Raw genomic sequence first — 27514 nt, 5'->3', positions numbered from 1 at the left:
TGCCGTCACAGTCCAGCTGGATTCCTTTTTCCCTGTGAAAACCCACAACTTCCCAGTCCCCTTTGCCCGCCGAACGCTTCCACACCACCCAAGCTTAGCCATCAATCTCGCACTCATGAATGTCAGGCTCTCATTGACTCTGGAGCTGAACAAAGTTTCATTGACTGTCTTCTGGTGTCCAAGCTCTGTCTTCCCACAGAACCGCTGGTTCACCCTGTCAAAGCAGCCAGCCTCGGTGGCCAACTTCTTACCCGCATCACCCACCGCACGAGGCCTGTGCATCTCATCACCTCCGGCAACCACCATGAAGCCATTCAATTCTATATCATACAATCTCTTCAGTCTCCTGTCATTTTAGGTTTCCCATGGCTTCGCCACCACAATCCTCAGTTCGACTGGGTGAACCACCACATCATCAATTGGAGTACTCACTGTCTCGCAAACTGCCTTCGCTCCGCCATCCCTGCGGTCTCCCCTGATCATGATCCTATAATGGAAGAAATCGATCTTTCCAAGGTACCTTCCCGTTATCACGATCTCAAGGCTGTTTTCAGCAAAAGTAAGGCGGGTGCTTTACCCCCGCACCGACCTTATGATTGCTCTATTGAGTTATTAAGTGGCGCCGCTCTCCCCAAGGGCCGTTTATTTAATCTCTCGGGTCCTGAAAAACTCGCAATGGAGAAACACATTAATGAATCTCTCGCCTCAGGTCATATTCATCCCTCCTCGTCTTCCGTTGGTGCCGGGTTCGTCTTCGTCCAGAAGAAAGACAAGAGCCTGCGACCTTGCATTGACTTTCATGAGTTAAATCAGATCACTGTTAAAAACAAATACTCCCTGCCTCTTATTAGTTCCGCCTTAGACTCTGTTCAAGATGCTCGGGTATTCTCCAAACTAGATCTCCGGAACGCGTATGATCTGGTTCGTATGAGAGAAGGGGACGAGTGGAAGACTGCTTTTAACACCCCCCTGGGGCATTTTGAGTATTTGGTAATGCCCTTTGGGCTTACGAACACCCCTGCAGTCTTTCAACATCTTGTAAACGACGTCCTGCGCGATTTTCTCAACAGGTTTGTCTTCGTCTACCTCGATGACATTCTCATTTACTCCCCCGATCCTGAGACTCACACCATCCATGTACGTCAGGTTCTAGAATGCCTTCTCGAAAACCAACTCTATGTAAAAGCAGAGAAATGTGAATTTCATGTCTCCACGGTCTCATTTCTCGGTTTCATTATTGAAGCTGGCAATATACGTCCCGATCCGGCCAAGGTTTCCGCAGTCACTAACTGGGAGACTCCCAGTACACGTAAACAGTTACAACTTTTCCTTGGCTTTGCCAATTTTTACCGTCGATTCATTCGGAACTACAGCAGTCTCGCCGCCCCTCTTACCAAACTCACTTCAGTTAACCAGCCATTTATTTGGAGTCCTGAGGCTCAAACGGCCTTTGAAAATCTTAAGAGAATGTTCGTCACCGCCCCCATTCTCATACAGCCCAACCCTCGACGTCAGTTTGTCGTGGAGGTGGATGCCTCTGAGTCTGGGGTTGGTGCTGTCCTATCCCAACGAGAAGACACTACGGGCAAACTCAAGCCATGCGCCTTCTTCTCGCGTAAACTGTCTCCCGCAGAACGTAATTATGATGTGGGTAACCGCGAACTCTTGGCCATAAAACTCGCGTTAGAAGAGTGGCGGTGTCGTGGGTCCCACCAGGGAATGATTGGGCAGAGGCGCCAAGGTGAAAGTATTCTTGACTTTAATGCAAGAACAGAGCACACCAATTGCTCCACAAAGGTTAACCAACATAGACTTCTCCAATCCAACACTCCAAATTCTCCTCTCAGACTCTCCAACTTCTCCACTCAGACTCCCACACTGACAGCTGTATCTGGTTCTCTTTTAAGTGGTAAGCCCCTCCTCCTGGGCGTTGCTCTCCATCAGTCCAAAGAGAAAACAGGGAGAAGTGTTTGCATTGTTCAACAACATAAATAAACCTACAGAAATAAACAGTTTCATTCAACTAAACATTCTGTGTCGTGTACAGAAAAATAACAATAATCATCAATAAAAATAAATACAAACAGTGACCGATGCGTCACATGACCCAGGGTGTCCATGACCACTTCCGGGTTACCGGGTTACTTCCGGGTAAACAAACCAACGTTAATGTTGGCGTCGTGTGTGCTTCGTGTTAATGTATGCATGGGGATGGTGAGTCGGCAACCTAGTGTGCACCCAGGGCTACCTGCAGAGGGATAGGGACGGAATGAAAAGGGTAAGCTGATGTAAATGACGTGTTACCGGGTCCGAGCGTGCGCGTCTATGCGCACGTGTGTATGTGTGCGAGCGTGTGTGCATGCGTGTGCGCCTGCAGCGGCAGCTGACGGTTCTACACCGTCACATCATCCCCCTCCTCTGGGAGATTGGCGATGTGCGGCAATCTGGAAAGGGAAATCTGCCACTATGTTTTGTTTTCCGGGACGGTGACGTACGTTAAATTTGTACGGCTGAAGCGCCAGATACCAGCGCGTAAGCCGGTTGTGGTGGTCCTTCATGGTATTTATCCATGTCAGGGCCCTGTGGTCTGTCTCAAGGTCAAATTCTCTGCCAAGTAAGTAGTACCTCAAGCTATCCAACGCCCACTTAATGGCAAGTCCTTCCCTCTCCACAGTGGAGTACCTTGTCTCTCTCGGCTGCAGTTTCCGACTGAGGTACAGGACTGGTCGCTCTTCACCTGGGTCTCCCTGAGCCAGGACAGCACCAAGTCCGACTGCTGAGGCATCCACTTGGACGAGGAACCTTTGATCAAAGTTAGGACTCTTGAGAACAGGACAGGAACACAATTTATTTTTCAATGCTTGGAAAGCCTGTTCATACTCATCTGTCCAGGTCACGGGGTTTTTCTGCCTCTTCTCTGTAAGGGCAGTGAGAGGAGCTGCCATGGTGGCGAACTGATGGACAAACCGCCGGTACCATCCAGCTAACCCCAGGAAGGAGCGTACCTCTTTCTTGGTGCGTGGTCGAGGGCAATTGCGGATAACTTCAACTTTATCCACCTGCGGACGCACCTCACCACCTCCCAGCAGGTACCCCAGGTAACGAGTTTCCTTCCGGGCCCACTCACACTTGCTCACGTTTAAGGTCAGGCCTGCATTTTGTAGTTTCCTCAGGACCAGACGCAGGTGATCTAGGTGTTGCTCCCGGGTGTGACTGTAGATCACCACGTCATCCAAATAGGCTGCACTACAGTGGTTACATCCCTGCAGCACCCTGTCCATCAGCCGTTGGAACGTGGCTGGTGCTCCATGCAGACCAAAAGGCATAACTGTAAACTGAAACAGTCCAGCAGGTGTTTTGAACGCCGTGTATGGTCGACAGGTGTTGCTGAGAGGTACTTGCCAGTAACCCTTGCATAGGTCAAGAGTGGTGATGAAATTAGCAGCCCCGATCTTCTCCAGCAGGTCGTCAATCCTCGGCATTGGATATGCGTCGAACTCCGAAACGGCGTTCAGTTTCCTGAAGTCGATGCATATCCGCAGTGAGTCGTCTTTTTTGGGAACGATCACCACCGGACTGCTCCACTCTGAGTTGGACGGCTCAATGACACCTAGCTCCAGCATCTTCCTCACCTCATCGTTCAGCCTTCCCACCAACTTCTGTGGTACCCGATAAGGCCGTTGCCGGATTGGTCGTCCATCTTTGAGCCGTATGGAATGGCTAATGAGTGTAGTTCTTCCTGGCTGTGCAGAAAAAAGAGATGGCGTTTCACGAAATAAGTCCATTATCTGTGTAGTCTGTTCCGGAGGTAAATGTGACAGAGACGGAGGGGTTGAGTGAGTCAGTGCTCCCAGATCAGAGTCCAAGTCTTCCTCAGTCTTCACAGCTCTGACTAGCAAAGACTTCTCTGTTGGATGGTTAGCACCTTCCTTCCACTCTTTAAGTAGATTCACGTGGTATGTCTGCTTTTCTTTCTTTTTGTCAGGATGGTGCACCTCATAGGTGACAGGTCCCATCCTGCGGAGAATGGTGTATGGCCCTTGCCACTTTGCCAGTAGTTTGCTGGTACAAGAGGGAAGAAGTAGCAGAACCTTCTGACCTGGTAGGAGTTCACGGTGACGGGCCTGCTGGTCGTACCACGTCTTCCGACTCCTTTGGGCCTCTCGTTGGTTGACTTCTGCCTCTTCCCTGTACTTTGCCAACCGTTCTCTCATCTCCAGAACAAACTGGATCACACCCCTTTCTGAGGTCTTTGTGGATTTGGCCTCCCAGCTCTTCTTGAGGAGATCCAGTGGGCCTTGGACATCCCAGCCATAGAGGAGTTTGAATGGTGAGAAGCCTGTTGAAGCTTGTGGGACTTCCCTATAAGCAAACAACAGGAATGGTAGCCAACGATCCCAGTCCTTCCCTGTGTCACTCACGAACTTCTGCAGCATCCTCTTCAGGGTCTGGTTGAAACGTTCCACCAAGCCATTGGTCTGTGGGTGGTACGGTGTCGCCTTGATGGCAGTGATGCCAAGCTGCTGTTGGAACAGTTTCATCAACCGAGAGGTGAAGTTGGTTCCTTGGTCTGTCAGAATTTCATCCGGTATTCCTTTTTTTTTTTTTTTTTTTTTTTTTTTTTTTTTTTTTTTTTTTTTTTTCTTTAACTTGTCCTGTCCAACAGCTAGGCAGACAGATGAGAGCTGAGGGCCTCTTGGGTTGGACATATTTTACTTTAACAAGAGGGGTTATTAATCTTCAGACAAACCAAAGGTATGTCTGAATAAACCCCTTTTGTAATTGAGGCCAAACTTTATTAATTTCAAACATGTCTGAAAATCTTTGGTGTTGGACCGGACGGAAAAGGAAAGAGGGGAAGAAGAAAGAGGGACGTTAGAGAGAGGGGGGGTAGGGGGTGATAATAGGAGGGGAAAGGGGATAAGACCATGAAGCAGCATAAAGCAACAAGTTTAATGGTTGTTAATCATTATGGTAAGGTTCAAATGTAAAAAAAAAACAAAAAAAAAAAAGGGCGGAGCCTGTCCACACACACACTCAAATGTTATAAACACACTTGTTAGTTGCAAAAATGTCCACCTGTCGACATGTACACAAAACAGATAGTGTTCACACGCATACTTATGCCTTAAAACCAACTAGTGTGAAATATTTCAGTCATTCAGTCTGTTGAGCTGACACCTGTGCTCAGGTGAGTGTTTATGTTCTTCTAAAATGGATGGTGGAACGTGAAAAGAAGGAGGGAGAGTGCCCAGCCATCCCCACCCCAAGACCCCCACCGCACCAGCAGCGGCAGCCGGATTCCCCCCAACACCACACGGGAACCGGCAGGGAACAACCGCCGCCCGGGCGACCAAGCCCGCCACCCAGGCCAGGGCCAGCAGGGCCGCCGCAAGGCCCCCAGAGCCAGAGAGCAGGGAGGCACGGAGGGAAAGAGGGCGCCGCCCCAGCCCAACCAGGAGAGCAGCCCCCCCGCCGCGCCGGGAGAACCCAACGCAGGGCCCCACCGGAGAAGGACGCCCACAGCCCCAGACGAGCACCCCACCACCACCCAGGAGTTCCGGGCATCCCCCCGCCCCAACCCCAGGTACGGGCCAGGACCCCCCAAGGGAGACCCACTCCGCACTCCAGGCAGCCATCCGCCCGGCCAACGGTTGGTCCAGGGAGGAGCGAGGCAGGGGCCCGCCGCCCCCGCCCAGGAGGGGGGAACCCCGGGGAAAAAAGAGGGCCCACAAGGGGTGTTGTAAATATGGCCCGACCAGGCTCGGCCACAGTTGGAAATTTGGCGGGGCCCAGCACTCAGGAGCAAGGACCAGAACCCACCCCCCAGGGACACGAACACCCCCGGCTCAGATGTAATGTGAACCCCCCCACCGCGCGGAGAGAGCACCGCCGGGCCCAGGAAGCCAGCACCCCGGGGACACAGCCGCCGTTGCAAAGGGGCCCGTACCCCCCACCAGGGAAGAGGCAGGGGACAGATGGTCCTAGGTCCCACCTTCCTTGCAAAATGTGTGTGCGTGTATGTGTGTTTGAGAGAGTGTGTGTGTGCATGTGTGTGTGTTTATGTTGGGATGTATATATTGAGGGGGGAGGGGTGTGTGTACTAAGGGGGGTGCGGTTAAAATTGGCGGGTAGGGCACTAAGGGGACGTCTCCTGATTACTCACAGTGACGTCCCCTCACCCTCCCCACCAAGGGGCCCTAAATGTCTAAGGTGCGGTTAAAATTGGCGGGTAGGGTGCTAGGAGGACATCCGCTGCTTGCTGGCAGTGATGTCCAAGCACCCCCCCTACCAAGGGCCCTACATGTCTAAGGTGCAAATAAAACCGAAAGAGGGGGGGCCCACTCCATACGGCAACCATAGGAGGGGGTCACTGCCTAGTAAACCCCCCCCCCAAGGCTCATCGCAGGCTAAGCCCCCCACCCCCTCACCCTATTATGAGGTTATATGAGGAAGGGGGTAAGTTGGGGACAGATGATAGACTGTCCCCCGGTGGTCAAACAGCCGTCCCCCGCCCCCCCCCCAGCAAGGGGGCCAGGCCCACCCAGCCCCGGGGCCCCACCCCCGGAGGCGCAGACACCCCAGGCCAGCACCACCACCCCCACACAGAGAGAGGGGAGCCAGAAAGCGCCGGCCCCCCCCGGAGCAAGCCCAGGCCCCCACCCCCAAACGCCGGCCCTAGAAGAGCTCTGGTCAGGCCTCGACGGGACCGAGGCAGCCAACCGGCCGGGGAAACCGCCGATGGCCTCAGCGGAGACCCCGACCCGTCAACCCCCCCTGCCCCGTACCAATAGTGCCCCCCCCCCCTCCCCCAGAATGCCCCCCCACAGGACAGGGCCGACAAGACCCCCACCCCACCCCACCCCCAGACCCCGCAGCCGAAGCGGATGACACCCAGAGCGACCGGGGGCCCCAAGAGGGTTGTCCCGTCCCGCCCCAGAGCCAGGGAAGGGCCGATCCCAGCCCCAGGTGTAGACGGGAAGCCCATCCAGCGCCGCTGGGCCCCCCCCCCCGAGCAGCGCCCCCCGTCAACCCCCCCCAGCACAGGCAAAGGGACCACCCCCCCAAGCCAAGCCAGACCACCACCCCACCCCCCCCACCACGCACCCCCACACCCAAGCCCAGAGGACCACGCAGCGCCCCAGGCCGCCCCACCCAGGCGCCGGACCCGACCCCCCGACCAACGGAGCCCCCACCACCCCCGGCCAGGCACCGGAGGCCCCGACCCCCACCCCGGCCCACGGCAGAAGGGCAAGGAGCAGCGACGACCATGCCCCCCCCACCCCCTAAGTCACGGAGTTAGCTATGGGAGACCAGAGAGACCGAATTCTTTCAAAGTTACTTGAACTTTGGGCTGACATTTTTTCCAAGCTGATATGATCAAGCAGCAGATTTCTGTGTTGACTTATATTTATATTTTTTTTGCTTTTCCAATTTATTAAAATAGTTTTTTTAGCAATGCAAAGAGTTATGAAAATGATAGAGCCTAATCCTCCTTCTACATCGATGGCACTCATGTCACCAAGCACACAAAGTGACGGTGAAGCTGTGATTGAAACCTTAAGCCAGACTGATAGATCGGCACATACCTGCTGCCAGAGAGCCTGGACAGGCGTGCAGAACCATAGTGCATGCATGTAATTGTCGGGTAGATTACTGTCACAGTGCTGACAAATGTCTGAGTTACTGAGACCCATCTTGAACATCCTCTGTCCAGTGTAGTAAATTCTGTGAAGAGTTTTGAAATGGATTAGCTGCAGATTTGGATTTTTTGTCATTTTAAAGGTGTTTAGACAAAGTTCTGACCAAAAACTTTCATCTGTGCTGATGCTCAAATCCGCATCCCATTTTGTTGTCGGAAGTGAAATATTGTTATCTAAATTACATAAAAGTTTGTATATTTTGGAGAGAGTTTTATTCATTGAGAAATTGATCAGAGTGGTAACTACATCTGGTAGCTTTAAATCGTTGTCTCTGTATTTAAACTTTTTAGTAATAATTGATTTAAGTTGCTGATATTCCAAGAAGTTATATATTCCATGTTTGTCTTGAAGTTCCTGGGGAGTTATGAATCTTCTATCAATAATTATGTGCTCTAGTTGTTTTATGCCCCCTGCTTGCCAAGCTGGGAAGTGGATAATTTTTTTGTTTATGAGGATGTCTGGGTTGTTCCAGATGGGTGTCATTTTGCACGGTTGAATTGATGATTTTGATATTTTGAGAAATTCCCACCAGGCTGTTAAAGTGGCATTTATATTAATACTTTTGAAACAATCCTGTTTTTTAACTATTTGACTAATAAATGGAAGATCTGACAGGTTGATCTTTCCACATAACGCCTGTTCCAAGTCTAACCATGAGTTGGTTTCTGGATTATTTTTTAACCATTTTAAGATGTATTGTAATCTATTTGCAAGAAAGTAATTGTGGAAGTTAGGTAATTCTAATCCTCCACAGCTTTTTGCAGATTTTAAAGTTTTTAGACTAATTCTTGCAGGTTTATTGTTCCATAGAAAGCTTGATATGGATGAGTCTAATGTTTTGAACCATTTTAATGGCGGTTGTGTGGGAATCATTGAGAAGAGATAATTAACTTTGGGTAAGATTTTCATTTTAACCGTGGCTACCTTGCCCATAAGGGACAAAGGCAGGTTGGTCCAGCGTGTTAGGTCGTCCTGTATGTTTTTCAGTAATGGGGTGTAGTTTAGCAGCACCAGTTCTGATATTTTGGGGGAAAAATAAATACCTAGATATTTTATATTGCCTGATTTAACTGGTATTGTGAGTCCTTGCTCCGCATTACTGTTCAGTGGTAATAAAACAGATTTATTCCAATTAATGGAATAGTCTGATATAGAAGAGAATTCATTAATGATTGTTGCCGTTTCATTTACAGAATGTATATTACTTAAAAACAGTAATATGTCATCTGCATAGAGACTAATTTTATGATGGCTGTGTTTGGTTTTAATTCCTTTAATACTCTCATTCTGTCTTATTGCTGCAGCTAGAGGCTCGATAAATATTGCAAAAAGCGAGGGGGAGAGTGGGCAACCCTGTCTAGTTCCTCTTCCAAGAAAAAACCTGTTGGAAGTCTGTTTATTAGTTCTAACTGATGCATTGGGGTTGTGATATAATATTTTGATCCAATTGATGAATGATTCTCCAAACCCAAACTTATGGAGGGCAGCAATGAGGAACTTCCAATTTACTCTATCAAAGGCTTTTTCAGCATCCAGTGATAGTATAGTCATTTCCTGGTTTTTGATGGTGGCAAAGTCTATTATGTTAACGAGTCTGCGGACATTGTCATCCGAGTGTCTGCCTTTGATGAATCCAGTTTGATCAAAGTCAATTATGTGAGGAGTGACTTTTTCTATTCTCTGTGCTAGTGCTTTGCAGATAATTTTTACATCTGCATTAATTAAAGAAATGGGGCGATAGCTTGAAGGACTCGTGGGGTCTTTGTCTGGTTTTAGAAGAAGGATAATGTTGGCAGAGTTCATGTTAGGTGGTAGAGATTGGCTTTCATTGATAAATTTTACCGTTTTATAAAACGTTGGTGCCAGTTGTTCCCAGAATTCCTTATAAAACTCTGCAGGAAAGCCGTCAGGCCCTGGTGCTTTACCATTAGGCATAAGTAACAGAGCTTCATGAAGCTCAGACAACGAGAGCGGAGAGTCTAAATTTGTGATTTGATCTTCGTTTAACTTGGGCAGGTTTATATTGTTGAGAAATGAGTTGATGCTTTGTTCTGATGGATTGATCTGTGGAGTGTATAAGTTTTGATAAAAGTCTTTAAACGCATTATTAATTTTTACCGGGTCATGGGTGACATTCCCTGTTTGGTCCATAATCGAAGTGATTGTTGATTTTTCTTTATTAATTTTAAGCTGATTAGCTAGAAATTTGCCAGATTTATTTGAGTTTTCATATCTTTCCAGTCGAAGCCTTTGTATCTGGAATTGTGTTTGTTTATTGATGATGTCATTTAACTGCAGTTTTAAATTTTTTAGGTCGCCCAGTATGTGTTCCTGTGCAGAAGCAGCATAAGCAGTCTCCAGGGTTTTTATTTTATTTCCTAATTCTAATAAATCTGCTTTCTCCTTGCGTTTTTTATGCGTTGAATAAGAGATGATTTTCCCTCTCATGACTGCTTTTGCTGCTTCCCAAAGAATACTTGGTGATATTTCAGAAGTATCGTTGAATTCTAAGAAGGTTGCCCACTCTTTTTTAAAGAATTCAATAAATTCCTGGTCTTTTAACAGAGACGTATTAAACCTCCAGGTTGAACCCGAGGGTCTGGGTACTTCCCTTGAAATAGTAACAGAAACTGGTGCATGGTCACTGATAATAATTGGATGAATGTTGGAACTTTTAATTTCTTTCAAAAGGGAGTTACTGACTAATAAATAATCTAAACGAGATTGTGAATGGTGAACTGGAGAAAAAAAGGTGAACCCCTTAGTGCTTGGATGACATGAGCGCCAAGCGTCGCAGAGACCCAAATCATTCATGTACTGCTTTAGAATACTTGCAGACTGCCATGTACGCTGGTTTGCTGCTGTGCTGAGTCTGTCAAGTTCAGGGTCCAAAACAAGGTTGACGTCTCCTCCTATAATGATTGTGGAGTCAGAGTGAACTGAGAGTGAGGTGAAGAATCTGTGAAAGAAGGAAGAGTCGTCAGCATTCGGGCCATATATGCTGGCTATGCAAAAGTCTTTATTCTGAATGGATATATTAATGATTACAAATCTGCCTTCTGGGTCAGTAACTGTATCCTTATGAGTAAATGTAACATTTTTATTAATCAAAACTGCAACCCCTCTTTGTTTGGAGTTGAAACTGGCAGAATACATAGCTGGATACTGGGAACAGCACAGGAGTTGACCAGCTGATAAAGATAAATGGGTCTCCTGCAGCAGAGCTATATCTGCTTTAAGATCATTCAGGTGATTTAACACTTTCAATCTCTTTGGCCCAGAACCAAGTCCACGCACATTCCAGCTAACGATGTTAAGACTGCTCATAGCTGTTCTAACCGGGAGAGTGCAAGGCTAAATAGTGCGTGTGCCCGTCCGTGTGCGCGTGCCCGCTGTGCGTACCTGCTACACTGACAAGCGCTATGCGTTGTGGGTGAACGTATCTTGGCTATGAGCTGCATGTTATGTGCGTCCTGTGTGAGCCTAAGTGAGGTTTTTGCAGTTTATCAACGTGTGTGTGCGGGATCGCGTGTGCATGCTCTTATGCGCGCTAGTATGCGCGCGCGCCCGTTCCGTGCATAAATAAATACTCACCATGGTTGCGTTGACTTTACCTGATTCACATATGAGGACATGGGAAGGGGGGGGGACAAGAGAAAAGAGAGAGGGAAAGAGAAAGAACAAAAAACAAAAACAACGAAACAACAACAGAAACATGAATGTGAGAGAAAGAAAAAACACTTTTCCTGAGAGGTGTGGATTATTGATGATCCGATTATTTCCTAGTTAAATAAGTTTGCGGGTTTCTTCTGGGCAGCGCAGATGTCAGTGCGCCTCTGAAAGCCTTCAGCACAGCCAGGGTGTTACCTCTGGGTCCCGGAACAGCTTGCCATTCACAAAAAGTTTATCAACAGCAACCACCGCGCGTGCTCCAGCAGACAGGTGCTTCCTCCTCAGCGGGAAGAGGATTTTCCGACGGCGGAGGATCTCGCCTGGAAACTGATCATTCACGCTGTAATGTGTGTCTTTCAGCTCGCGCCCTCTGCTTTTTACCTGCATCTTTTGTTTATAATGTTCAAATTTAGCAACAATAGGACGGGGACGCTGATTGTCCGGCCTTTTTCCTCCGAGCCGGTGAACCCTGTGGAAGGAGATCTTCTGGACTTCTTCCTTGGGGAGTTTCAGGTGGACCTCTATAAAGGACTTAACAATGTTCTCCGGGACTTCCCCTGCCTCTTCTGGAATCCCTGCGAACACTAGATTGTCCCTCATGCTCCTCGCCTGAAGATCCAGGAGGGTTTCCTTGATGGATCGGTTTTCCTCAGAGAGACGGGCGGTGTCGTGGCCCAAGATCTTCACGGTCTCTCTGAGGGCCTGGTTCTCCGCTGCGAGCTCCTGCACCTGCTGTTGGCTGAACTCCAGAGACTCTCGCAGACCTTGGAATTCCTTATGGAGGATCTCCAGCAGATTTAAACGGCAATCAAGGCTGGAGAGCTTTTTATCAATTGAATCCAGGATGTCGCTCATGTTGCTGCCTGGGGAGGAGGCAGCCCCCGGTGAGTCTTCGGGACGGTTGCGTTTGGTGGACGGAGTGGCGGTGTTGGATTTCTTCATGAGGCAGGTATTGAAACACTCGTCGATGTAATTCTCCAGATCCTCCAGGTCCTCCAGGTCATCCAGGCTGGCAAATGCTTGACAAACTTTTTCAGATTTTTATTTTTTAAACTTTCTGGATTATTTAAATATGGCGGTGTAATTAAATAAATCAAAAATGTTTGTTCACAACTTACGCGCCGCCAAGTAAACTCACCACACTCCTCTCGTCGGCTCTCGCGATACTACAGCATCACGTGCTCAACCATGTCGCTCCATCTTTGGTTTCCCTCCATCTTTGGTTTCCCTCCATCTTTGGTTTCCTCATCCGGTATTCCTACCCTGGAGAAAAACTGAATTAACGCTCTCATGACTGCAGGAGCTGTAATGGTGCGCAGGGGAAAAGCTTCTGGGAACCGTGTAGCATAATCACAGACCACCAGGATGTATTCGTGACCGCTACTGCTCTTAGGTAAAGGTCCAACAATGTCCATGGCTATTCTCCTGAATGGAGTGGAAATTATAGGAAGTGGGTGTAGTAATGCTCTGTCAGACTTGTGTGTTATTGCAGTTTTCTGGCAGGTAGGACATGTTGCACAGTACGTCTGAATGTCAGTGTACATTGATGGCCAGAAAAAACGTGAACTAACCCGCAGATAGGTTTTGTGACGACCCAGGTGACCCGCCCATGGGAGTGTGTGCGCTAAGTGCATGACGAGTGGCCTGCAGGTGGTTGGAAGAACTAACCGTAGGTGTTCACCTTCAGCTGCATACAGAACATCATCAGCAACAATAAACCGCACATTCCCCAAACATTTGTCACTCTCTGTTGTCACCTTGGCAAACAATGGTTTTAAAGTTTGGTCTTCTTTCCGCAACGCCGAAATGTCAGCTGGTATGTCAAATGTTTCTGCTGTTGTTGTGATCTCAGGATCCAGCAACTTAAGTTTTTTCTCAAACCGTCTTTGACGACGGGATTTTCTGGGCATTTCTTTGCCTCCATCAAAGAAATCGTCATCCAAACGTGGAAGACTTTGCATTCCCGCTTTAGCCTGAGCTCTAGTTAGCACAGGTGCTGAGACAGTAACAGCTAGCTCATCATTAGCTTTAGCTGTTTCAGCAGCCTCATTTAATAAGTCCCCCAACATAGGTAAATCACACCCCAAAATTAAATCAACAGGTAGGTTCTCTACCACCCCGACAGTCAAAAGATAGGATTGTTCATTTATGGTCACTGTTACATCCGCTTTTGGGTACAAATGTTGGTCGCCATGAACACACACAACACTTGTTTGCCTGCTATAATCAAGTCCACCAAAAGGGATTAAACTCTGTTTGACCAGAGAAACAAAACTGCCCGTGTCCAACATAGCAGTAACCTGCTGTCCGTTCACAGTCACCTGTTTAAGTGGCTGGAAAGTGTCTTTGTCCATGTGCACAGGCCCTGCTCCTGTGACAGTCTCTGGCCTGGGTGCGTAGCAAGCACCTGTGAATTTAGTTTTGCGGATTGGACATACGGAGGCTTTGTGACCAATCTGCTGGCAATAGAAACACACAAGGTCCTTACCCGCCGCTCGCTGGTTAGGTGCTGGGTTGGTACCTTGCGTTGCCTGATGGAAGTCTCTCCGTGCAGGTCTCAGTGGAGCGGTTTGAATGGGAAGACGCTGATCCCCACCCGACGGCCGTGCAGACGCTCCTCGTCGAGCGTTGAGATACTGCAGCGCAAGCCGGGCAGCGGTGAGGCCATCCTCCGGGTCGTGCTCCTTCACCCACGTCCTCACGTCAGCTGGAAGCACACGCAGCAGCTGCTCCAGGATGACGATCTCCCCGATCTGCTCCTTGCTGTGTTGCTCTGGGCGGATCCAGCGACGGTAGAGGCCCTTCAGGCGGTGGTATGTCTCAGTCGGATTCTCCCCAGATGGCACCACAGTAGACCGGAACTGCTGACGGTAAGTCTCTGGCGAGATGTCAAATTTTACCAGGAGTGCGTCTTTCAGGTCCTTGTAGATGTGGGCTTGCTGCTCGTCCATTGCTGTGTAGGCCTCCAACGCCTTTCCGGACAGCAGTGGCACCAGGCGACATGCCCACTCAGTCTCTGGCCATCTCCACGTCCTGGCAATCCGTTCAAAACGTAGCAGGTAATTTTCAATGTCCTCACCTGTCTGATATGGAGGGACCTTTGGCTCCATGTAAGGTCTCCAATCAGGTGGCTGTAAACTGACTCTGCTCTGTGGTTGATCTGACCAGCTGGAGTCCTCCTGTGCCACTGGATGCCGTCGACGGGACGTTGCTGCTGGTGTTGGCAGATCCAACCTTGGGCTACTCACTGCGGCTGAGCTTGGTCCAGCGGCTTTGGGACTGATGTTACGCCGCCGACCAGAATGGTGCTCTGCCCTGGAAAAAGAGGCTTCCAAACCTTGGAGGGCAGCGATGAATCTGTCCTCCCGCTGCTGCTGTCCACGGAGGAAGTCTCTCATCATAGCCGCCAAGTCACCTTCTAGGCCTTTGGTCAGGCCTGGAGAACCACCAGAGGCACCAGGATCTACCACCTCCTCCTCAGAGGATGAATTGGACAACAGAGGGACTGCATCCGATGTTGGTTCCGTCTCCTCCTTCTGGGAACGCAGACCTCTGTGTCTCACCTTTTTGCGGCCAGCCATCTGCTTATCCCACTTCTGACACCAACTGTCGTGGGTCCCACCAGGGAATGATTGGGCAGAGGCGCCAAGGTGAAAGTATTCTTGACTTTAATGCAAGAACAGAGCACACCAATTGCTCCACAAAGGTTAACCAACATAGACTTCTCCAATCCAACACTCCAAATTCTCCTCTCAGACTCTCCAACTTCTCCACTCAGACTCCCACACTGACAGCTGTATCTGGTTCTCTTTTAAGTGGTAAGCCCCTCCTCCTGGGCGTTGCTCTCCATCAGTCCAAAGAGAAAACAGGGAGAAGTGTTTGCATTGTTCAACAACATAAATAAACCTACAGAAATAAACAGTTTCATTCAACTAAACATTCTGTGTCGTGTACAGAAAAATAACAATAATCATCAATAAAAATAAATACAAACAGTGACCGATGCGTCACATGACCCAGGGTGTCCATGACCACTTCCGGGTTACCGGGTTACTTCCGGGTAAACAAACCAACGTTAATGTTGGCGTCGTGTGTGCTTCGTGTTAATGTATGCATGGGGATGGTGAGTCGGCAACCTAGTGTGCACCCAGGGCTACCTGCAGAGGGATAAGGACGGAATGAAAAGGGTAAGCTGATGTAAATGACGTGTTACCGGGTCCGAGCGTGCGCGTCTATGCGCACGTGTGTATGTATGCGAGCGTGTGTGCATGCGTGTGCGCCTGCAGCGGCAGCTGACGGTTCTACACCGTCACAGGCGGCATTGGCTTGAGGGAGCTGAACAGCCATTCATTGTATGGACTGACCATAGAAATATCGCCTACCTCCGCACTGCTAAGCGCCTAAATTCTCGTCAGGCTCGTTGGTGCCTTTTTTTCGATCGGTTCAACTTCACGACCACCTATCGCCCACGAAGTCGTAATACTAAGGCAGATGCTCTTTCACGCAAATTCAACATCCACGACCAACAGGAAGTCGCTCCCATCATTCCACCCACCTGTGTCATCGGTAATCTCACCTGGGATATCGAGACCCGTGTTTTGCAGGCCCAAAATGAGGAGCCTAATCATCCACCTCCCCCCACGAACTCTCTGTATGTACCCTCTTCTCTCCGTTCCGATGTCCTGGTCCGGGGACATACATCTCGGATATCCTGCCATAGGGGAGTTCAAAGGACCCTCAACCTCATAAAACGCAGGTTTTTCTGGCCTTCCATGGAGCAGGATGTCAGGGAGTTCGTCCCCGCCTGTACTGTTTGCGCCAGTTCCAAATCCTCCAATTCTCCTCCTGCCAGCCTCCTCCAACCTCTACCCATCGCCGAGCGCCCTTGGTCTCACCTAGCTTTAGACTTCGTCACGGGGTTGCCGCACTCTCAAGGTAACTCTGTAATTCTCACCATAGTTGATCGTTTTTCCAAAGCCGCCCAGTTTATTCCCCTGGCTAAACTTCCCACGGCCACAGAAATGGCTGACATTCTCGTCCATCAAGTTTTCAGGCATCACGGAATTCCCAAGGACGTTGTTTCCGACCGAGGTCCCCAGTTCGTTTCACAGGTCTGGCGGTCATTCTGCTCTCGGCGCTACTGTGAGCTTGACCTCGGGATACCACCCCCAGTCGAATGGCCAGGCTGAAAGAGCCAATCAGGAGCTGGAGGCCGCACTACGTTGTCTGGCGGCCCAGAATCCATCCAGCTGGTCCAAGTTTCAGTATGGATCGAATACGCTCATAACAACCATCCCTCCGCTGCAACCGGTATGTCACCATTCGAAGCTTCTCTCGGATACTCCCCTCCTCTGTTCCCCTCTCATGAATTAGATCTGGCCGTCCCTTCCGTTCAACACCATCTCCAACGTGTCCAACGTGTCTGGCGTCAGGCTAAGGCCGCTCTCCTGCGCACCCGGGACAGTAACTGTCGGATTGCCAACCGACGCAGGAGAGCGGGTCCCGTCTACCTGCCCGGCCAAAAGGTCTGGCTTTCATCTAAGAACATACCACTGCAATCCACCTCACGAAAATTGGCTCCCCGCTATATTGGACCTTACGTTATCGATAAGATAATCAACCCGACCTGCGTCAGGCTTCGGCTCTCGGCGGCTTTGAAGGTTCACCCCTCATTTCATATCTCTACATACATAAAACCCTTTCAAGACAGTCCCCTTTGCCCGCCGAACGCTTCCACACCACCCACCCGGCTCATCGACAGCGCTCCTGCCTTTACCATTCACCAGGTCCTGGACATCCGCCACCGGGGCCGTGGTTTCCAATATCTGGTGGACTGGGAGGGTTACGGCCTGGAGGAGCGTTCGTGGATCTCCCGCTCCATGATTTTGGACCGTACCCTTCTGGACGACTTCTTCCGGGCCCACCCTGATCGCCGTCCCGGACCGCCTGGAGGCGGCCGTTGAGGGGGGGGTACTGTCACGGTGCATGTCAGTCACCTCCCCCCTCCCTCCTGCTCCTGCTGGAGGGAGGGGGGCTGATTGGAACCAGCTTGGAACCAGCTGTCCTGCATCACCGATCATCCTGACTGCCTTCATAAGGGTTCTTCTCACCAGTATCCAGTGCCAGTTTGTTATACTCACTCCGGTGCTTATGCCTGGCCTTTTAAACTTTGCTAACCAAGCTAAGTTACTTTGCTCACGACGCTTTGTGCTCACCTTCAGGTCCGCCTACCATTGGTCACGCTGGTTCCTTCGTCCAGAGTTCCTCTCCACGCTGGTTTCGCCGTCCTCGGCGCCCACGCCTTACCTCAAGTTGGTTCCGCCGTCCTCGACGTCCACGTCGCTGGATCCTCGGACCACCGCGTTTCCACGCCGCGCTCTCTGGGAAATAGTCCACCAGTCCTCGCCGTTCACATCTCCGGTGACGTCAGATCTTCACCCGAAGATTACTCCACTCACGCTATCTGTTCTTCTCTCAAGAATATAAACCACTTTCAAGCTAGTCCTGATAGAGAGTAACTTCCGGGTTACAGCTACAGGGTCTGTCGCGTCCACGACGCCATGACAGAACACAGACTAGGATTTGCACAAACTGTTTAACTCCCTGGTCCGTGTTTAGAAATAGGCAGCCGACATCGGCATAGTTGGCTTGCGGCCGTTGTACGTGGGCTGGTGCCTGACTGGGGCAGCATGACATGGTCCGAGCAGACTTGAAACAGTGCAACAGTCGTACCGGTCCTAGGGGCCCAGCGGATAGGAAAAAGAGTGCAGTGAGCACTTCAGTGTACGGTCCCCGTGCAGCGAGGCCCGGGCAGTGTTCTATGTAAAGCACACGGCGGCCGGGGCTTGTGGAGCCTGAGCCGGTCATGACACACCACTGCGGGAAATATGGAGGTAAAATCTCATTATTTACAAATAATGAGATTTACAAATAATGAGATTTTAAAAAGATTATTTTTAAAGTCTCAGACAAAAACTTAAACGGTTTATAAAAAACATTTAAATGAAATGTTTCCTAACAAAAAATCATTGAAACACAGTGCATTGTGGTCTATATTTACCAATATTGGGAGAATCCATGTATATTGGTTTTGTGCAGAGAATTCTGGGAAACTTTCAGAACACTAGATTTTGGAACTGTAGATTCTGAAGTAGCAAAGGACTTTAGACATAACTGTAGTATCTGCAAAATCGATCTGGTCATTTTTTTACTTTGGAAACCTCGAATGAAAATCCATAAAAGCCCCATAAAAGCGTTAAAGCCTCATTGCATGTTGCTTTAGCTAAGCTCTAACAAGAAAATTTTAAATGTACAATAAATAAATAAAAAAGGGTCCGTAGTCCTTACAGACATGTAACCAAGTAACAAACCAAGGGGGGGTTCCTGTCAAGGACCATAAGAGGCTGCAGTTGGCCGAGGAGCAGTCAGAGCTCAGCAGCTCCCTCTCAGATGGAGGAAGTGGAACTCTGTTTCCCAGAACTCCTCAACTCCTCCTGCAGGAGGACAAAGCCTTCTCCCTCTGCTGCTGTGCTCATCCCCTTCATGCTGAGCTTCGTCTCTCTGACCACCGTGACTCTCAACCTGCTGGTCATCGTCTCCGTCTCGCACTTTAGGTAACTTTTAATGTGAACCTGAAAACTGTCAAAGACTCTGATGTTGAGGTCACAAAGTTCTACCTCCTGTTCTGCAGGCGGCTCCACACTCCGACTAACCTCCTCATCCTCTCTCTGGCGGTCTCTGATTTCTGCGTGGGCCTCCTGATTCTCTTCCAGGTTTTTTTTCTGGACGGCTGCTGGTATCTGGGGGACCTGATGTGTGTCTTTTACTATGTTTTAGATGTTGTTGTTACTTCCTCCTCCGTGGGAAACATGGTTCTCATATCAGTTGACCGATATGTAGCGATTTGTTACCCTTTGCATTATCCCACCAAAGTCACTCTGGGCAGAGCTCAGCTCGCTGTGTCCCTCTGCTGGATCTGCTCTCTGCTCTATGACTTTGTAATGATGAAAGAAAACCTTAAACATCCAGGAAAGGCTAACCTCTGCCTCGGAGAGTGTGTAATTAGCGTCAGCAGTGCAGAAAATGTCTCAGACCTTTTTATCACGGTGGTCATCCCCATCACGGCCATCACGGTCCTGTGTGTGAGGGTGTTTGTGGCGGCCGTGTCTCAGATTCGGGCCATCCGGCCTGGAGCTGCAGCTCAGCCTCAGAGGGGTGGTGTGACGGTGAGGAAGTCTGAGCTGAGAGCAGCCCGGACCCTCGGGGTGGTGGTTCTGGTTTTTCTTGTGTGTCTCCTTCCGTATTACTGTGTCCTTCTGGAAGGCCCCGCCGGCTTTGTCAACGCTTCTTATGTAGCTTTTTTCACGTCTGTGTTCTACCTGAACTCCTGCATAAATCCGCTGATCTACGCCCTTTTCTACCCCTGGTTCAGGAAGTCTGTAAAAATCATTGTGACTTTTAAAGTTATGAAGCCTGGCTCTCGAGACATAAAAATGATGTGATGTTACAAAGAGGAGGTTGTGTCATATTTGTTATTTTAATCAGCTAATGACATTTCAGCCCTTTATGCCTATTTTGAATTGAATTGAAATTGTGTTGTTTCACAGAACAGAAATTTAGCAGTCATGGCAGCTCAAGCTCAAAGCTTTTGTGGTTTCTTTTTTGTTTTGCAGTTTTAATTGTCATTTTGATATTTAAATTATTTTGGCACTGAGTGATTTGTTAATGTGATTTGGACTTCAGGGCCACCGTACTCTAATGCAGTGTTTTTCAACCAGTGTGCCTAGTGTGCCGTGGGAGATGGTCAAGTGTGCCGTGGAAAATTGCCCTCATTAACTGATCTAAAAACATTAACCATCTCCAGGAAATCAGCTCTTTGTTCATCCAAACAGGTCCTGATAAAACACTGAGTAGTTAGGAATATGAAAGATCATAAAATACTTTTTTCTTTGTGTTTAATTGATTCTATTAAAGGCATTTTGATAAGAATGACGGCACCGCGATTTACCTGCAGCACTGTTATCTGAAAAGTCCCGCAGCTTTTACTGTCTCCACGACTCCACCAATCATTCTTGAAGGCTTAATCACATGTCATCAGTCTGACCAATCAGAAGTGTTAAAAGTCTTCACTTCCTTGTTCCAATTTAGCTCATAACTCACTCAGTTCCAACAAAAACACCAGCTAAAGCTCGTCTTTAGCGGTGTAGCTTTCCACAGAATCCGGTATCAGACCTTGGAACAAGTGAACAAAACCATGAAGCTCAGAGACGCGAGTCTTTCTGCCGTTTTTCGCAGTATTCACACTACATCTCCCATGATGCATTGGCTTAAAGGGACAGCGCCTCAGCGTACAATGAGTCGTCCTTGTTACACGGATTGAAACCACAACGAACATACAGTTTGTATGTAACTTAACTTTTATTACATCTTTCAGAAAAAACATCTGCACCTTCCTGCTTTTTCTGCCACAATTATCACAAAAATGCACGTCAGATTGCGGGGGGGGGGGGGGGGGGGTGCTGTAGATCAAAACAGACTATGAGTTTCTGCTTTTTTTTTTTTTTTTGGGATGCTGGTGTGCCACGGGATTTTTGTCAAGGTTAAAGTGTGCCGTGGCTCAAAAAAGGTTGAAAAACACTGCTCCAATGAGCCTCACAACATTCAGCAAGGGAAGTGTCCTGAGGGACGTTGGAAACGGTCAACACATAAAATTAGCCAACCGTTTTGTTCAATGTAATATTTGTAATGTTTGCTGATAATTTTCATAACTTTAATGTCAGATTCAAACGTAAAAGTTAAATCTAAATGTTTATACTAAATCCTCTAAATCCGCTGAATCCCTTTCAGGGTGACGGGGATGCTGGGGCCTATCCTGATTACTGCTGGATAAGGGGAATGTTTCAGGATACAATAATAAATCCTAAAATAAAATAAACCGTTTATTTGAATATAATGTGTGGAAATGTGCAGATTTAGGTTTAACATTTAGATTTAACAACGATATTCAAGTAAAACATTCATATCAAAATTATTTTTTAACATTTACATTCACCTGTTAGAATAAACATTTAAATCTACATGAAACATTTACATGTTTATTTAACATTTAGATTAAACCTTTATTTTTATTTTTACAATAAAATAACATTGTTTTAAATTACACATTAGTTTGTTTTAAATTCTGACATGTAATAAAATGCAGCAACTAGAAAAGATAGCTAAATCTGAGAAAACTATGAGTTTATTTCTATAACCTGAACTTTTTTACTCTGCATCCCATAATTCCTTATGGTATATAACAACACATAATACAACAACTATAATATTGTCCTCACCCGTGACATAGAGCTGAAACTGAAACTGACAGAAATGAACTTCTCCTGAGTGTCTATCAGAGAAAAGGAGTCAAGTTCAGACATCCAGGCTGGAACTCGTGCTTTGAAGACCTAAAACGATTCAAATGTGATAATAAAACACACAAAACGCCCTCAACCCTCCTGATGCCTGCACCCAACAGAATGAAACATAAAACTCAAAATTTAAATAGAAACTAAAATGGAAGTGGAAACCTGACTTGATGCTGATGTGAGGAAATGATCTATATTTGCTTGATATCCGGGTTTGAAAGGATTCCATCTCAGAAACCTCAATGACTGAATAAGTTAGGGGGGTAAATACAAAGTCTCAATAGAAACTCTCCAGATCTCCTTGAGAGCTGAAGTACGGAGGAAGATCAGCGAAGCGTCTTTCAAATAATGTCACTCCAAATGGAATTTGTTGAAATCAGACAGACTGATCCCACTGGTAATAGCTTTGAGTCTGTTCAACAATGTTCCTGTCCGAAGAATTCTTCCAGTGCCATGTTTAACTTAAAACGGGAAGTACCACATGTTGCAGTCCCTCAAAAGACCACCAGAGGCTGGTTCACTCCATGAGTAATAAGCTTGCTTGCTTGAGATGCTACGTTGGCCTGTTACTATTCCCCAAGATACATATAGAGTGACGCCATGATGGACATGACAGTAAACAATAAGACATGGCAGAGCAGATACAGTAAAATGACCATAAATGCTTAATTTTGGTTTGATGAAGATCAGAAAAAGTTCTGATCATTGGACAAATAAGACCCAGGCCGTGGTATTAAAGGTGTTGTACAAGATGCAACAGATGAATGACATTTCAACTTTTCCTTAAATAAATATGTCAAATAAGAAACACAATGCATACCTGTGGCATGGTTGTAATTTTATTCAAATCCAAACACAGACTAGGATTTGCACAAACTGTTTGACTCCTCGGTCCGTGTTTAGAAATGGGCAGCCGACATCGGCACAGTTGGCTTGCACCCGTTGTACGTGGGCTGGTCTCTGACCGGGGCGTCATGACATGGACATGGTTTTCCCTCTTAAACCACACTCAAACCATCAGACGGTATTAAAAATAAATAATAAATAATAATAAAAGTAATTTGGAAGTGTGTGTTTGATGCTGCTCCCGACACATACGTGACTGTCGATCATTTGCACGGGTTAAGCACAATGCCGGAACACATAGATAAAGATTTGATATGCGTGCAGACTGTTACCCTCATGGTCAAAATGGTGAATTTCAGAGTATAAAGATAAAACAGGACATTTTTGGAAGAACGGGAAGATTCTTACTTTTTACTGAACAGAATGGCAAGTCACGATGTTTATCATTATGAGCTTTTGGAAGCAGTAACATTGTTCATGGCAGAAAAGAACAAAACGTATCCCGGTTAAAATTAAAAACTTCCTGATCTGACACAGATTGTCTCCTTTATTAACAAGTTGAAGCTTTTCAAAGTGCACATTCAAAACGGTCATCACCCCACTTTCCTTCTTTGTTGAGCTCACAGCAGAAAGCTGCAATCCAAATGAATAAAGCGCAGAACGTGACGCTGCTTGCGCAACTGGACGGAAACGACCGCAGATCACTTTTCTCATGGATCCTTTAATGCAGAGACTGACTGCCTGAGATCCCTGCTTGTCACTGATAAGTGAAGGAAAGAAATCGTCCGTTTTTCAGTTCTTTCCATCCATGCGTGTTCGATAGTCGAGAGTGGTAAAACAAACAAGGATTCAACCGGTTTAAAAATACACGGAGTTTATTTCCCTGACAATAGTTCTAAAGCACAGATTAAAACATTAATGCAGATATATCTGGATTCTCAAGTAAAGATCTACTGACGCACAAGTTACATGCGAATTACTCGTAGATTTTCCTAAGAACAATGGAAAACTTTGAAAACAGTCTCTTTAAGATGTGTTTGAATCTCCGCCTTCCGGAAAGATCATGGTCGCTGGTCCTCCGCCCCTGGTCGCTCTGATTCGTCAGCTGATAGCCCGCCTGCTTCCTCTGGCCAATAGCTGACGATTGCCAGCTTCGGATCCGCTCCGCCTCTCGGGGGGCCATTTCACCAGCGCACACAGTCCGATGATCAAGAGAGTCCCCATCTGGTCAGAGTAAATCATTCCTGGACAACTCAAGGTTCCTTTTACCGGTATCCAGAGCAAAGGTCAGCTCCAACCTCCACATGAGAACACGAATCTGAACACTTTCCCAAGGATAAGGTGTTCAACCCAGAGAGTAGAAATGTAGTCCATGACATATTTATTGCATCTCTGGAAACTCCTAGATTTGCACAAAGAAGTCCTAGTTGCTGCTGCAACTACAAAGCACAAGTGAAGGTCACTGGAGAATAAGTCCTGATGAGTTCAAAATGAGTTCACTTCACACTAAAGATAAAGCTGTAACATAATAAAGAATAAGATATTAAAAAATACATTTTCTACATTTCCCTCTCTTGATCACACAAAGTGTGATCACCAAAAATATTTAACACTACTACACTCAAAAACAACAAAACATCACAAACAGGTCCATTTGACCTGACAGCTGTGGTCTAAAGCCCGCACAATCTGGAACACAAAATATTTCAAAGGAGTTAGGCGTCCATGCATGAACGTGCGAGCGAAACCTGTCTGGAGCATCAGTTAAACATTCAGTGTGTAGTCTGACAGGAAAAGTCTCGCGACGGTTCCGTGCTCCTGCGACAACCACCCCGAAGGATGCCCATGCTTACAAGATCGACCTAACCCCTTGGCACAATGTCATTAAGTAAAGTTACATAGTACAAAAACTAAAGTGGTAAACAAGGTAAATAAAACAAATTCAAAGTCTAATTCAGTGTAAGTCAAAGTCAAATAGTAAAAAAAAAAGCATAACCGTAAAAAAGATAACAGTTCCTGTAAAGCAAAAGAACACCTGGAATTAAGGGGGAGGAAAGCGAGACATGTTAAGGCAGAACAAAATCACACAGATGACTAAAAGAAAAACAGAATTGTTAAACATAACAGCAAGCGTAATTCAGGAAATTACTTCCATCTCCTCCATGGGGTCCCATTGGAGGGGCTGTGATACATTGTTCTACCTAAATAAGAATAGCAATACGTAAAATGCAACAAAATCCAAAAGGTCCTTCAGGGCCTCGAACACTCGCGTCCTTCTGTATGTCCCACAAGCGCTGACCAGCTTGGACCAGGCCTCCTATGAACTTCTCAATAAACCTGGTAATTAGAGATCTGATACAGAAGATACAACAGAACAGCGTGAAAGAGCTTGGAGTGTCCACACATACGTACCTTCTCCCCAAGATGAGTCTGCTGTGGATCTAAATATTGATTAGCGTTAGGGTCAGGAACTCTAAAATAAAAAGCAATAACCAAAAACCATATCAGAAAAACAAAACACAAGACACAAGAATCATGTTACGCCTGCGGAGGGGAGAGCAGCAAATGTGATGGGAAAAAGTCCATCAGTGTTTCTCTTCTCAAAGGTCTGCTTCTCCTCATGCTGTCATTAAGAACACAAGTGGGGAAGAAAAAAATTCAAGACAAAAAGAAAAGTTCATTAGAGACAGTCGTATAACTGCCTTATCAACCCAGGACAGTGTCGTAAAACTTCCTCATCCGTGCCCAGGATGAGTGAACGAGAGGAACACACACACAAAGCTGTAGAAAAAGTGAAAAAGGTCAATCTGAGTTACCATTTAAACATCCCTTCTAAACAAATACATTTAAATGATAATAATAAAACAATTTGACGATGATAATAAAACAATTTCCTTAAGACTCCCTAATGTCCATCTCCCTCTCTTGGAGTGGAAACATTGCAGAGTCAAACAGAGATAAGGCACAAACACAAAACCAGATTAATTGAAAGGAAAAATATAAATTGATTAAAAATAGAAATTGAACATAAAATAGGAAAACAACAGACAGATCAGTGCACAGTTCAGATTAACAGGCATCCTTGTCCACGGTCCTGTGAAAAGCAAGATCACAAGGTGAAGAAATGAAACCACTTATTGTCGTTGCCTTGCAGCCGTGAGGTCTGTCACCCTTGTCGTTTAGCATTGACCTCAAGGAGCAGTAGGTTCCACAAAACAAAGAAGAAAATGTCTTCCATAACCACAAAGACTCAAGAAAACCATAATTTCTCTTACTGTCTCTGGACATTTATGCTGCATAACAGACTTTCTATGCTCCATAGACATCGAAGATCCTGCGCTGGAAACAGTTGTACCTAAAAATGTGACTTCCCTTCTGCAACGTTGCAAATTCCTGTTAGACACTTCAAAAAGTGATTGAAAATGCCAGGAGAATTTTTAAATCCTTGTGGCAAGCGTGTGTACTGCAAGCGGACACCTTTATACTGTAATGCGAAGAGGTGTCTGCTGTTCTCATGGAATGGAATGCAAAAGAAGGCACTTGCTAAAGCAATAGCAGTGAACCACACACAAACCACACACATTGTGGGGTTAAAGTTGACAGCATGCTATGTGGATCAGGCACAGGGAGGACTGGAGTAATGGTGACTTCACTAACAGCCCTTAAATCATGTGCCATGCGATAAGTTTTATTATCTGCTTGTAAAACCGGTCTCAAAGGAGTAAACCGTGAAAAATATGAATGCTCAATTACACCAGAGTTCCACAAACCAATCAGAATTTCCTTCATCTGCATCCTTCACTCAGCTGCACTGAGATCTAAAAACATTTGCTCCTGCAGTTACCTGAATCTCCACCGGGGAAGCGGTGAAGCATGAACAAACATCAAATGAACCTGTTGACCATGAAGCATCAGAGAGTGTTTTTAACATCACCTCTACATCTTCATGATCCGTCTTCTCTCTGCTGCGATGACTGACAATGCAGAAATGCTCCAGAGCTGCGGAGTTAGCTCTTGAATGCCAAGTTATCCTGTACATTTTTATTGAGGGAGAGAAGTGAACACCTGAAAATCCCAGTTTAGACAGTTGTTTGTTTACATCCCTCTCAGTCATGGGTCTGAGTTGCCGAACTTCATGACCAGGGGAGTGCTAATTCTATGTGCGATACAGGTGTGACTAACTTCCGGTATCATGGCAAATGTGAGTGTGTGAATGCAAAATAAACTGTACACCCTCTTGACCAATTTATATGTCAGTGTAGTTTAAATACCACGTATGGCCATCTACCTGATGAAATGCTTCCCGGTACAGTTGATCATCCTCTCTGTCATAATAGAATGTGCAGTTCAGGTCATCGGAGGCGGAAAAATATTGCTTCTAGGACAGGACTCATGGCATCCAAACCCGAAATACATGGACACACCTGGCGTTTCAGGGGCCCTCTGGATCCAGCAGGTGTCAGCAGTAGGGGTTGGCTGTGGGGTGTGGCATGGCATCCAGTCTGAAAGAATGCTGGCTCCTGTTTTGACAAAAACGTTCCGTCCCAACAGATTCACAGGCGTGTGTGGTGAATGCACAAATGAATGTTCCACCATCTGGTCAAAAGTCAGTTGGATGGTCTTTTGCCGGGTTTGAGGAGTCATATGTTCATTTGTCAGAGCAGATGGAGGCAACCGGCAGTTTATAGAGGAACACATTGCACCAGTGTCCATTCATGGAGTTACCTCTGAGCTTGAAAGGGACCATGGCTCCTACATCACCAAGTGGTATTGTCCGACTTGTCACCTGTGGTCTTCGCCACAGTGGAGGAGCTTGGAGCGGTCGTGGGTGCTGTTCGTGTCCTCTGCTCCTGGTCTGTGCATTCTGCTGTTGGGTACCTTGTTGTG

The 27514-nt window shown here is 47.1% G+C and overlaps 1 protein-coding gene across 1 annotated transcript; it reads left to right on the top strand.

Moving 5' to 3' along the window:
• Nucleotides 1–18712: 18712 nt before the first annotated feature.
• On the top strand, nt 18713–19997 carry LOC144988886 (trace amine-associated receptor 13c-like). Its single transcript, XM_078940186.1, has 2 exons — nt 18713–18988; nt 19066–19997. Exons 1-2 carry the CDS (start codon nt 18825–18827, stop codon nt 19874–19876), a joined length of 975 nt encoding a protein of 324 aa, XP_078796312.1. The 5' UTR covers nt 18713–18824; the 3' UTR covers nt 19877–19997.
• Nucleotides 19998–27514: the final 7517 nt, after the last annotated feature.

The sequence above is a fragment of the Oryzias latipes genome, chromosome 21 (genome assembly GCF_053564925.1).
Source record: "Oryzias latipes strain Hd-rR chromosome 21, Olatipes_Hd-rR_3.1".
Classification (NCBI taxonomy): domain Eukaryota; kingdom Metazoa; phylum Chordata; class Actinopteri; order Beloniformes; family Adrianichthyidae; genus Oryzias; species Oryzias latipes.
Note: the sequence above shows the minus strand (reverse complement) of the source record. Positions and strands in the feature narration are given on the sequence as shown.

Excerpts from the sequence above, each read along its gene's own strand:
- LOC144988886 (XM_078940186.1), top strand. The coding sequence starts at position 18,825 with ATGGAGGAAGTGGAACTCTGTTTCCCAGAACTCCTCAACTCCTCCTGC. Across the intron at positions 18,989-19,065 it reads GTCTCCGTCTCGCACTTTAG|GCGGCTCCACACTCCGACTA; the intron begins GTAACTTTTAAT and ends CCTGTTCTGCAG.